We start from the raw sequence: 12,520 nt of genomic DNA, 5'->3' as shown, positions 1-12,520 counted from the left end.
CTCCCCGAATCTCGAGAGCCAGACCCCCAGCATGATTGCTTTCTCAAAAATCGATGAGGCATCGTTCTCCGAATCAATCGAAGAGGCGCTCGCTTTCTCAAAAGCTGGGCTGCTCAGAGACCACGAGGGCCGATCTCAGAAATCGAAGAGGCACCTACTTTTCTAGCCTTGTCAGCACCTGTCACACGCACACTCAGCTTTGCAGAAATTATGGGCATTCTGTCGAAGACTTATGGTGAAGTAGAAAGCACATGAATCTTACTGTTCAATCACCCACTTCCCACACGCAACAATAGCTCATGGGTACCACAAATAACTTTGCCAAAGTTCTCTGCCAAAGTTGAGCACGTGAAGCTTGCAACTCCCACTACATCGCTCTGACCAAGAAAGGTAAAAGAATAGCAAAGAAACAGCACTAACAAAAGTTTAGACACATAAATTTTGAAGGTCTAGCTACCATATTATTACCCACAACTGTAAAGGAACAGTACCACTGCTGGATAATTGGAAAGTCCCTGTGTGTCAACCTCTGTGCTTCGTGGCAAGGTAGACTAGCAAACATGCCCAACCTTTACTCACATTCGAGAAAACACTCCCAATAAGATTGCTTGCTCCAAAATCGAAGAGGCACCGTCCTCCGAATCTCGAGAGCCAGACTCCCAACATGACTACTTTCTCAAAATCGAAGAGAGGGTAAAGGAACAGTACCATTGCTGGATAATTGGAAAGTCCCTGTGTGTCAACCTTTGTGCTTCGTGGCAAGGTAGACTAGCAAACATGCCCAACCTTTACTCACATTCGAGACAACACTCCCAACAAGATTGCTTGCTCCAAAATCGAAGAGGCACCGTCCTCCGAATCTCGAGAGCCAGACTCCCAACATGATTACTTCCTCAAAAATCGAAGAGACACTGCTCTCCGAATCTCGAGAGTCATACCCCCATCATGATTGCTTTCTCAAAAATCGAAGAGGCATCGTTCTCCGAATCTCGAGAGCCAGATACCACAGACCACTTTTTCAAAGTGCTCTGACAGAGTTAAAACATGTGAAACTGGCAACTCCCACTACCGTGCTATGACCAAGCAGGGTAAAGGAATAGCATTACTACTTGTTGTTAGGGAGACTCCTATATATGTCGACCTCCATCCCCAACGGACAGGCAGACCTGCAAAAATGCTCAACCCTTCATCATATCTGAGAGGGCACTCCCAACGAAGCCTTTCGAAATATTCAGCTTTCTTTCCCCCCGATAATACCTCTGCAAACAAGCTATACTAGAGCAAGAATATCTCATATCATCAGGGTTAAAAGCAAGAGTATCCCATATCATGCTTTTTCCCTGTCTTTTCTTTTGGCCTTGTTTTTACCTGCAAGACAAGGAGAAAGAGAGCAATCAGTCAGCACTTGGAATCAAGCTTCCAGCCAGGAACTGACTGCCTGGAACCCCTTACCTGATTACTTACCTGGCATTGCTCTCGAGTACTCATCTTCAACATCTTATGTTTCCAGGGAAGATTCCGCATCTGCTTGAGGAACAGATAGGGCAAGTGCGAAGGATACAAGGAAGCATGTGGAGACAAGCGTAACAGCACACGTGCCGATACATTCATTACTCTGTCAAAAGCAAAAGTATCCCATATCAGCAGGGTGGAACGTACTCTAGATTTGATGGACTTGTTTTGACCCTCAAATTCTTCAGTCGGCCTTATACTCTGGAGGAAACCAGAAAACCCTCCAGCTCAGTTCAAGAATAAGCCTGTGGAAAGTTACTTCTTCAAAAGCAAAAGTATCTCATATCATCTCCTCATTTTTCTTCTCTTTATCCTTCATGCTGCTGCAAGATGGGGAGAAGGTGAACAATCAGTCGGAGCTCTGATTGCTTACCTTGTCTGTCACCTCTTTCAGCAGACCCCCTAGCTCGGCGACTTGGGGGACTCCTACTACATGGTTTGTATTGCGCTTGACTAAGCCTGAAACTACAAGTAAGCTTCAAGTGAAATTGATACATTACCTTGTGCATCTCCACCAGTTAAAGATACCACCCCTGGATGGAGGAAGAGTACTTCCAGAGAAGATGCCACATCTACCTATGAGACAGATAAGGCAAGTCAAGACGACACCACACTCCGATACTTAGAAGTTTCGTGATTACGAGATCATTCTCCCACAATATTTCCTAATGTCATTTGTACTAAATCATTCACTTGTACTCACTAAATGAGAGCTTGAACCTATGTACTTGTGTAAACCCTTCACAATTAATGAGAACTCTTCTATTCCGTGGACGTAGCCAATCTGGGTGAACCACGTACATCTTGTGTTTGCTTTCCTATCTCTATCCATTTATATACTTATCCACACTAATGACCGGAGCAATCTAGCGAAGATCACAAAAAGCGATCGTTTTCGCTACCTAGGATCTATCTTGCAAGAGAACGGAGAATTAGATGGAGATCTCAACCATAGAATACGAGCTGGATGGAAAGAGTGCATCCGGCGTGTTGTGTGACCGTCGTAGGCCACTGAAGCTCAAGGGAAAATTTTATAGGACGGCAATAAGGCTAGCGATGTTGTATGGCACAGAATGTTGGGTGGTGAAGCATCAACACGTACACAAAATGGGTGTAGCGGAGATGAGGATGCTTCGTGGGATGTGTGGGCACACGAGAAAGGATAAGATTGGGAATGAGGATATCCGAGGTAAAGTAGGAGTAGCCGAAATTGTAGGAAATATGAGAGAAAATCGGCTCCGGTGATTTTGAACATGTGCAAAGAAGGCCGACTGACGCTCCGGTTCGAAGATGTGACTACGGGACAGAGGTTCAGGGCCGAAGGGGTAGAGGAAGACCTAGGACAACTTTGGAAGAGACTCTAAGAAAAGACTTAGAGTACTTGGATCTAACGGAGGACATGACACAAAACCGAGCGCAATGGCGTTCTAGGATTCATATAGCCGACCCCACTTAGTGGGAAAAGGCTTTGTTGTTGTTGTTGTTGTTGTTGTATGTTTTCAAGCAATTCCTGATTTCCACAGTTAAAGTGAGCATGCAGGAAGCAAGATTGGCCAAGGAGAAGATGCATGGGAGACTAGCATGTGGACGCCCGCTGGTTGTCCGCGTTTCCAGTGACAAGTACTTGGAAGAACCAGCAGAGAATTCTTCCAAAGGAGTGGGCGAGGCCACCAAAACGAGCGCTTCTGGCACTAGTTCAGGACAGATGAGCCGGAGCTCCAAAATTACAGCAATCAAGAACAAATTGAAGGCTCTGGAGGAGGAGGGCTACAGCGCCAAGAAGCAGAAGCAAGAAGCCGACACATCTTTGCAATAAGAATGTTGCTTCCATCGATAAATCTGCTCAATTCCAAGTTGTAATCTTCCTAAACTTGGCCCGGTTGAACATAATAGTGACAGTACAGTTGATTCAGTTTGGGATTTACAAAACTATCCCAGCTTTTGGAGTTATTTTACTGATTCAGCGGGTATAATTCAATCAAACCACCTATCTGAATCATTTCTATGTTGGTCTACCTTCAGTTCTAGCATGCGTTTTGAAACGATATGCTTTTACATGGGGCGTTCTTTGCAACAGGTATTCTTTGCAGTGTTGGGGGGTAGCGGGAGCGTATGGAATGTCATCAACACCGCGCCTGGTATCTTTTTCCTTGCTCTAGTTCAAGTAACCCTCCATCTTGCCGTGGTACTTGGATTGGGAAGGCTACTTCGGTTAGTTCAAATAATCGTCCAATGTCGGAGGGCCAACGACAGCAGCGGAATGGCGAGGTCCAAAGGATGGGATTCGTTGGTTGTTCCTGCAATCCTTGCGGGCAATTTTGGAGTTGCCATTGCAACACTTCTTGGCAGTGGTTTTGGAATGATAGTCCTCAGACACTTGCAGAAAATTTGGTTTACATATTATTACTGTGTCATCTCGGCATTAGGGCGAGCTTTGGCACCATAAAAAGGTTACTCTTTTGTGATTGAAAGGTTACATATTTGAATCCTAGAAATAACCTCTTTGCAAAGCAAAAAATAAGATTGTGTACTATACCGTTTGGTACGTGGGACGGGACGGAACGGGACGAGCCGTTCCGTCCCACGTTTGGTGCGCCTAAAAACTGTGGAACGGGTTGTCCCATGGGACGAAATTTGGTTGATTTTTCGTTCCACCTCTTCTTCCTGGAACGACCTGTTACACATCTGTGGAACACAAATTTATAACATTTTATGACAAAATTTCTCTTTATCTTTTTCAATATTTACATCATTTGTTCCGTCCTGTTTCGTCTCATCCCGTCCCATCCTGTTCCGTCCCGTCCCGTCCCATCTTGTTCCGTCCCGTCTGCGTACCAAACGGTAAAGGTCTTCTTATTTTTTTTCTCTCTCTCGCAAAATAGGAAGCCTTATTAACTTGGAATCATCTATTTGACATTGCATAATATATTTGGTCATTTATTTTTTTATTTTCATCCAAACAGGAAAATCTTTGAGCTTAGGAATAATTAATTAATTAATAATGAATGTTGACCAACAAAATATGGATAAAGCATTTCGACAATTAATTAAGGGAAGTGTTATTAGCACTCTAAAAATCTCATTCTACACTTCTAACAAGTGTATTTTTCTTTCCAAATATAGAAAGTTTGGAGTGTAGAATGAGATTTTTGAAGTGTCAATAACAATTCTCTTAATTAAACATGGAATAAAATGAATTGAATAATGATATGGAAGTTGAAATTTTAAATTAATTATGTAAATCTAATAATGTGATAACTGATGATTGGATTATAAATTAAGTATTGATTGATATATTTTTTTTATTTTACAAATTTGATTTAAAATTTTAATCTCTAACATTACTCAAATAATAATTATTTGATGTGACAATCACATTTTTACATGGTATTATCAGTCTAGCAACGTTGTAATACGTGTATCTGTTTATCATATCCAAAAAACATGATTAATGTACTGATCTTGTGTTTATGTCAACTATTATGGTGTACGACCTGTACTACACGGCTCGAATGCAGCCATTGTCAACCGTACTTTCATTACCCCACAAAAAAAGTCTACTCTTCTCTCTAATCTAGTAATGTTGCATGTGGCATATTCCATATGGTCATACAGAAACCAGGATATAATTGAAATTTTAATATTCAAATTAATTTATGACCGCTGGATAATATTTCATTTTCAGTTTTTTTTTAAAACTGAAAATTGAAATCTTATTTGATAACTAATTTTAATTTAAAAAAAAAAAAGAAAAAGAAAAAAGAAAACCGCAACCAAAAAGTGAAAAACGAAATAGTATGTATCAAATTGGTTTTGAATCTCCCTTGGTTTAAATAATTATGTTTTTATTTGTCAAACATTTTTGTTATACAACGATATATTTATACTCTAAGGGAGTGAATGAATAAATTAGTTGCAAACTCAATATTTTCATGATTCGAACCTAAACTTCTAACTTATAAGTGAAGAGGAACACAAACGAGATAATAAAGAGCACGTGTAGCTGTTGGGTTTCATAAGGGGACAATGTCTCTGATACCATGAAGGAAGTTGAGATCCGACTATAAAACCAATTAGCAATACAAAAAGTAGCCAAATTTACTTATAAACTCATGCAATGTCCATTCTTCCACCAATCTGAGATTCATTCTCCGAAAAAAAATTAAGTAATTATGTTCACATCATACCTTTTCGAGGTTTGGAAATTAGAGTCCAAAAGCATTTTATATGGAAAAGTTATTAAATTATTGAATTATGAGTGAGAACTGTTATTCACATTTAAAAAAGAAATTATCACGAGTTCTTCATAATACACTCGAAATTAACTAATAAGTACTCTCGTGTTAAAATTTTCATTACATCATTATGCACTCTTCATCACTTGAATTTATCTAATAATTCTTCTCATATTAATCCCAATGTGCATTCCTAAAATACTTACATTTCACTTGAATTGATTTATTAGTAGCTCAAAGTCCACTCTCGCAATAATTGGATTGACAAAATTAAAAGTAGCGTATGATGACGCTTTTGGAGTGTGAATAACACCATCTGATATCGTCAGGTAACACGTTTATCAAGGAGTTGTAAATGGGCATGACAAATGCCTCTCTCCTCAACCCTAATGTACGATTAACCCTCGCCTATAAATTGCAAATCTCATAGTTGCACTGTTGCACTTGCACAGCAGAAGATTGTATATTTCTGAATAGCTAGCTTCTCATTGACACTCCTCTCAAACAGAAGGATGAGCAACCGGACAGTGTCAATTTTAAGATTGATTTTCCTTGTGGTGTTTCTTGGATGGCTTGTGATTTGGATTATGATGCCTACAAAAACCTACAAAAATGGCTGGATGCCCAACTTACAAAGCAAGCTCAATTCTACATATTTTGGAGAACAAGGTTTTGTTTGTTCCTTAATTACAGTTGCTTGCTTAATCAATTTAATTAAGGTTCATATTATGCTTAAAATATAACCTTGTGTTGTGTCATACTAATTAATTGCAGGGGTTAATCTTCTGCTCTTCTCATTCCCAGTGATGTTAATAGCAGCTTTAAGCTGTGTTTATCTCCATCTCCAAAAGAAATCAATTAGGTCACCATCGTCCACAAGGTTTTTACACTATAATACAACTTCTATACAAATTAACACATGATAATTCTGTTAATATGCTCATCGACCATCGTTGACTGGTGCAGTACTACTACCACCGGTGTCAAGACAAATCGATTAGCATTTTGGAGACGTCCAGTGGTTGTGAAGGCTCCTCTGGGAATTGTCACTGCAATAGAGCTCGCTTTTGGACTCATGTTTGTTTCACTCTTGGTCTGGTCTCTTGCCAATTACTTATATGTCAGCTTCGGCCAACTCCATATGCATATGCCTGGCGAGAAAGTGTAAGCATGTATAAATACATATACTTATACATATATATACATACATACATACATATATGTATGTATCCTTTCTTAAATGCTTTTTAAAAGAATGATATGATCACTTGATTTTTTTCTCTTGATTTTAGTCAATTAAATTCATGTTAATTAAGAGTGATTATATGACAGGTGGGAAGCGAAGTTTCGAAGTGTGTCATTGAGATTAGGTTACATTGGGAACATTTGCTGGGCACTTCTCTTCTTCCCTGTAACTCGAGGATCTTCGATTTTACCTCTCTTCGGGCTGACATCCGAGTCAAGTATTAAGTATCATATTTGGCTCGGCCATCTCTCGATGATCCTCTTTGCTGCACATACCGTAGGGTTCGTCATCTACTGGGCCATGACTAATCAGATGGTTCTGGTAATTAACTAAATTCAATCATTTTTTATCTTTAATCAATTCATTCAGTCTTAATTACTCTGGTATATAGCTACTAGCTCTTAGCTTAATTTGGTTGTATTATGCACGCGATTCATGAAAAGTAATCGTCTTGTTTTCTAGTTGTGAGAAGAGAATCTCTAACCTCATTTAGAATTTCAAAAGGGAAGAATTTAAAAGAATTGTGTGGTTCAACTTAAATTCAATATCATGTCTAGGGCAGCAGCGAATCATTATATGAAAACATATGTAGACAACAAGGACAAGAATTAGGGAAGATATCTTTTTGGAATTTTCTCACACGTGATTTCTACACCCTTATTTAGCTCATCATGATGATATGTATCCTAACCAAATGACTTCATGCATGATGATTTATTTTTTAGTTATGTATATAAATTCTTATAAGTAGTAGTGCACATGACTTGTGTTTCCATGGAGAAACACTCATATTCCACTTCTTTCGAATAACGTATATCTATTACAAATGAATTTCACGATCACGGCTATATATTCAACTAGTCGATCGGATATGCAAGTAAATACAACTTCAACTAGATTGATTCATCAGCATGATTAACTCGATCCATATATATATACAAATAGCTGGTATACTAAAAAAATTATAGTTTTCATCATCAATAAACATGACAATAAACTATACTGACTTTTCGTTTCTTTAATCTTTGGATGATATGAGATTCGAAGTTGAAAAAAAATTCATCTCATCTTATCGTGGATGAGAAATATTATTAAATTAATAGCTAGCTGATATTATAATTCACTGGTAGTCTATGACCAAATGCGGCTTGATCAATCCGCATGGTTTCAAAATAATTAGAAAATAATTAGGTTTCCATCCTTATTTTTTCTACTCCATTGATTAAAATTTTATTCATTTTCAAATTTTGATCAAGGTCCTTCGGTTTTAATAAACGCCATTAATTATACAAAAACAAAATATTTACATGTCAAGATAATTAAGTTTCATTTTTAAATAGAGAAGTGTTATTAGCACTCATAAAATCTCATTCTACACTCCTCACAAGTGTATTTTTCTTTCTAATTATAGAAAGTTTGGAGTGCAAAATGAGATTTTTGGAGTGCCAATAACAATTCCCTTTAAATATATTCATTTAGTGTTAGAAACAGTACATTTGATATATTATATTTATGGCTAAACTTTTTATCATACATTTCTATTTCTAGTTTGTACCCATTTTTAATTTGCAACCATTTTTTAAATTGTACCAATTTTCTTTTAAATTTTAATTTGTACCCATATATTAATTTCTTTTTGTCCCTTATTTTTTCAACTTTTATTTGTACTCATAATTTTTTTAAACTTTTATTTGTACCCATAATTTATTTATAATGTACCTTTTTTTTTTTACAAATGTACCACTTTGTTATATGTAAAATGTATCCCTATTTTTTTTGTAAGTACCATTTTTTATGTAAAATGTACCCATTTTTTAATGTAAAATGTATTTATTTTTTTTAATATAAAATGTACCCATTGTTTTCTATATAAAATGTACCCACATTTTTATGTAAGTGTACCAATGTTTTATATATAAAATGTGGCCAAATTTTATTATATAAATGTACTCATTTTATAAAAATAAAAAAAATTCCTTTTTTTTTTATAATCTAGAATGCACCCATAAGCAATTATATATATATCAAAATCCATAAGCAATTTTGAATAATTAAATTGGTAGTGTAAATGAAAGCAAAAACAAACAAAAAAAACAGTTGAGTCTTTATTGGTATTATTGCATCTCTTTTATTATTATGTCATTTATGTAGTAGGAGAGAGACTTCAATAAAAAATCTAACACATAAGTTTTGAGTCTATAACAATTAGGGATCAAGGACCGCAGCTAAACTATCCCTAATCTTAATATGCTTTGAGTACTATGAAAAATACGGGCAAGTACACATTGCCGGCGCTCACATACGTTTGTATAGTACAAGAACTACCAGTACTAGCACTCCCTATCCAATTAACTTACTACAAATTTACCTAATTAAGAGGTTGTGGTCAACCCTTTAACATGTGCTGGACGTTAATTAATTGCAGCTGCTTCAGTGGAGCAAAACCTACGTATCAAATGTAGCTGGGGAGATTGCAATTGTGTTGGCAATGGCCATGTGGATCACAAGCATTCCTCGTGTTAGGCGTAAAATGTTTGAACTGTTTTTCTACACTCACCATCTCTATGCACTCTACATCTTCTTCTACGTACTGCATGTTGGTGCTTCCTACTTCTGCATGCTCCTCCCCGGCATCTTCCTCTTCATCGTCGATCGATACTTGAGATTTTTACAATCGTACCAACGAGCCAGGTTAGTCTTAGCTCGTGTTTTACCATGTGGTACCGTTGAGCTCAACTTCGCCAAGACACAAGGTAACTATTCGTCATTAAATATTTTAATATCAACTTTGTAGCTTATTCATATTATAACGCGTGTATTAGTAACGTTTTTAGCTTTAGGCATCATTAAATATGTCGCATTTATACTTGTTACGTGTTTCATGTGTATCTATGTATTCATAATTTCATATTATATGGTAGGTTTAGAAAATATCAGCTATTATACCGTAGCTAGGTTTGGAAAATAGTAATTCTATTGCTCACTCATATTATAACGCATTAGTCTACGTGTCATTGTCATATGTGTTAGGTATTGGTTCATTAATATCATATCCTAAATTTTAAAAATATGAACCGTGTCATTCACCCGTGAATTTATACCATTACTTTTTTGTTTTCTTTTAGGATTGGATTATAATCCCACTAGCATCTTGTTTATAAACGTGCCAAGCATATCCAAGTTGCAATGGCACCCATTTACAGTGACTTCAAACCCTAATATGGAGCCACACAATCTCAGTGTTGTCATCAAGAGTGAAGGCGGTTGGTCTCAAAAATTCTACAAGCAACTCTCTTCAAATGTGGATCAAATCCAAGCTTCTGTCGAAGGACCTTATGGTCCCGTTTCATCTCATTTTCTAAGGCACGAGGCTCTGGTGATGTTCAGTGGAGGGAGTGGAATCACTTCTCTCATTTCCATAATCCGTGAAATTATTTTCCAAACCACCAAACCCGATTCCCATTTGCCACGTGTGCGGCTCATATGTGCCTTCAAGAACACAGATGATCTCTCCATGCTACAACTCTTGCTTCCTATTTATTCAACCCCTTTTGATTTTTCCCTCATAGATTTGCAAATTGAAGCCTATGTCACGAGAGAGACAGAGCAGCCGCCGGCATTGGCTTGGAAGCCCATCCAAACGGTGTCATTTAAGACCGACTCGTTGGACTCACCCATTTCTAGGGTTTTAGGTCCAAACAATTGGCTATGGCTTGGTGCAATAGTGACGTCCTCATTCGTCTTGTTTCTTGTTACTTTGGGACTTACCACTCATTTTTACATTTACCCGATTGACCACAACACTGGTGAAATTTACCACTACTCCTTTACCTGTCTCTGGTACATGTTTCTGGTCTGTTCTTGTATTTTCCTGGTATCTAGTGTAATTCTTCTTTGGTGCAAGAGACAACAAAATGCCTTGGAAGGGAAGCCAATCCAAAATGTGGAAGTACCAACTCATGACATAGAACTTGAAGGCCTTCCACACCATCCTGAAACCCTAATTGCTCAAAAAACCCAGGTGCAGTATGGAACAAGGCCTGATCTCAAGAGTAAGTTAATTAATTGCGCTTCTAGTCTTAATTAGTAACTAATGAGTTATTTGCCACTAATAAGCTTTTTATCCAACTTATTCTGTATCGCTAATTTAACGACCATTTTCATGTCCATGTTCTTGTAACGACACATTTTTGGATAAGTGATAAATTATTTTTTTTGTTTGCAATCCAGAAATTCTGTTGGAGGCCGAGGGATCTGATATTGGAGTGTTGGTGTGTGGGCCAAGGAAGATGAGACATGACGTTGCCAAAATCTGTTCATCTGGTTTGGCAGATAATTTGCACTTCGAGTCCATTAGCTTCGACTGGTGATGCATGCATGCATGCATGCATGCTAGTTTCAGTCTGAAGCCTCTATTATAACGCTCAATAATTGTCATTCATGAGATTTGCTTTCAGCACCTCTGTGTCGTCTTTAAAGATGTGTGAACGTAAAGTGTTTATGGATTTGTAATTTCTTTCTTTTTTTTGGTTGGGTGGAAATAAATAATTGATGTATTATAATTTGTAATCTACATATGCTCGAATTGTACAATGAATGTTAATTACTATGTAGCCATCATCAGCCATGGCACTTGATCATTTGCTGAAAACAATGAGGTATATAATAATGGAATATTCATATATTTGCATGCACTTTCTTAATTACTTACTGGAAATACTGCCGGTACACCAAATGTCATAATACAAGTGGTTGAATACTTAAAAAAAAAATTCAACCTTGTATAATTATGACACTTGGTATAGCAGACTGTTTTTGGCATACTGAAAAATTTCTCCACTCACACATCACATAATCCCTCTAAACCTTGTAATTGTTATTTATGTACTATTTTTTGGCCGGAGTGGCGGGACGAACCTTCATTGTATCAAGTTGTCTTTAGGTTTTGAAGTTTTGTCAATTTCCTGTTATTCCATGGGAACGGGAAGAACGGTCGTTAATCACATGAGCTCTTAGTTAAGTTATTATAAATGAAAATAATTAAAAAGCTATAGTAATTAACTGGAATGTTTTACTATTGCTTACTGAGTGAAGTTATGCATTGGAGAATTCAATAATATATAGCATGTAGTCCAATAACCTAGTTAGTAGATATAGGGTGTTGGATTTCTATCCATCCGTTCCTGGTTTAAAACTCTTTTCTCTCTTAAATTATTCTAATAGTTTTGAACCCTCTCCTCTCCTTAATGTTATAAATTTAAAAAAATAAATAAAAAATCAAGAATGTGAGATATGAAATGGGCATGGAATCAACTATGCGTCCTAATCAATGTAGTTCCTAGTTTTACATTTTGTTACGGATTCACAACCTCCCTCATTTTCAGTAAAGAGGAATGCCCTCGTTCCACACCAATGAGACGTTATTTAACCGTATAAACTTCACAATCAGAAATCGTTTTTATTTTTATTTTTATCATTATCTAAAGATCATTTTTAAAAGTGCATATTCATTTGATTTGGAGACTAT

At 37.0% G+C, this 12,520-nt stretch overlaps 2 protein-coding genes across 3 annotated transcripts; both read left to right on the top strand.

Moving 5' to 3' along the window:
• The first annotated feature begins 3,010 nt into the window (after window positions 1–3,010).
• Window positions 3,011–4,253, top strand: LOC126630668 (uncharacterized). The gene is made up of 2 exons (XM_050300824.1): window positions 3,011–3,479; window positions 3,590–4,253. Exon 1 carries the CDS (start codon window positions 3,047–3,049, stop codon window positions 3,326–3,328), a length of 282 nt encoding a protein of 93 aa, XP_050156781.1. The 5' UTR covers window positions 3,011–3,046; the 3' UTR covers window positions 3,329–3,479; window positions 3,590–4,253.
• Window positions 4,254–6,222: 1,969 nt separating this feature from the next.
• LOC126629694 (ferric reduction oxidase 4-like) lies at window positions 6,223–11,677 on the top strand. 2 transcript variants are annotated; one of them, XM_050299795.1, is made up of 7 exons: window positions 6,223–6,416; window positions 6,522–6,618; window positions 6,714–6,911; window positions 7,080–7,314; window positions 9,419–9,746; window positions 10,119–11,045; window positions 11,224–11,677. In XM_050299795.1, the coding sequence occupies exons 1-7, from the start codon at window positions 6,260–6,262 to the stop codon at window positions 11,361–11,363; spliced, it is 2,082 nt and encodes a 693-aa protein (XP_050155752.1). In that variant the 5' UTR covers window positions 6,223–6,259; the 3' UTR covers window positions 11,364–11,677. The 2 variants fall into 2 exon arrangements, with proteins under 2 accessions (XP_050155752.1, XP_050155751.1); XM_050299794.1 differs by having other exon boundaries at window positions 6,522–6,627.
• Window positions 11,678–12,520: the final 843 nt, after the last annotated feature.

This window comes from Malus sylvestris, chromosome 7 (assembly GCF_916048215.2).
Source record: "Malus sylvestris chromosome 7, drMalSylv7.2, whole genome shotgun sequence".
Taxonomy (NCBI): domain Eukaryota; kingdom Viridiplantae; phylum Streptophyta; class Magnoliopsida; order Rosales; family Rosaceae; genus Malus; species Malus sylvestris.
Note: the sequence above shows the minus strand (reverse complement) of the source record. Positions and strands in the feature narration are given on the sequence as shown.

What these genes read in the sequence shown, in the direction of transcription:
- LOC126629694 (XM_050299794.1), top strand. Translation starts at nt 6,260, where the DNA reads ATGAGCAACCGGACAGTGTCAATTTTAAGATTGATTTTCCTTGTGGTG. An exon ending in AGGTCACCATCGTCCACAAG is followed by an intron (nt 6,628 to 6,713) that starts GTTTTTACACTA and finishes TGACTGGTGCAG; the next exon opens with TACTACTACCACCGGTGTCA. An exon ending in CAACTTCGCCAAGACACAAG is followed by an intron (nt 9,747 to 10,118) that starts GTAACTATTCGT and finishes GTTTTCTTTTAG; the next exon opens with GATTGGATTATAATCCCACT.
- LOC126630668 (XM_050300824.1), top strand. Translation starts at nt 3,047, where the DNA reads ATGCAGGAAGCAAGATTGGCCAAGGAGAAGATGCATGGGAGACTAGCA.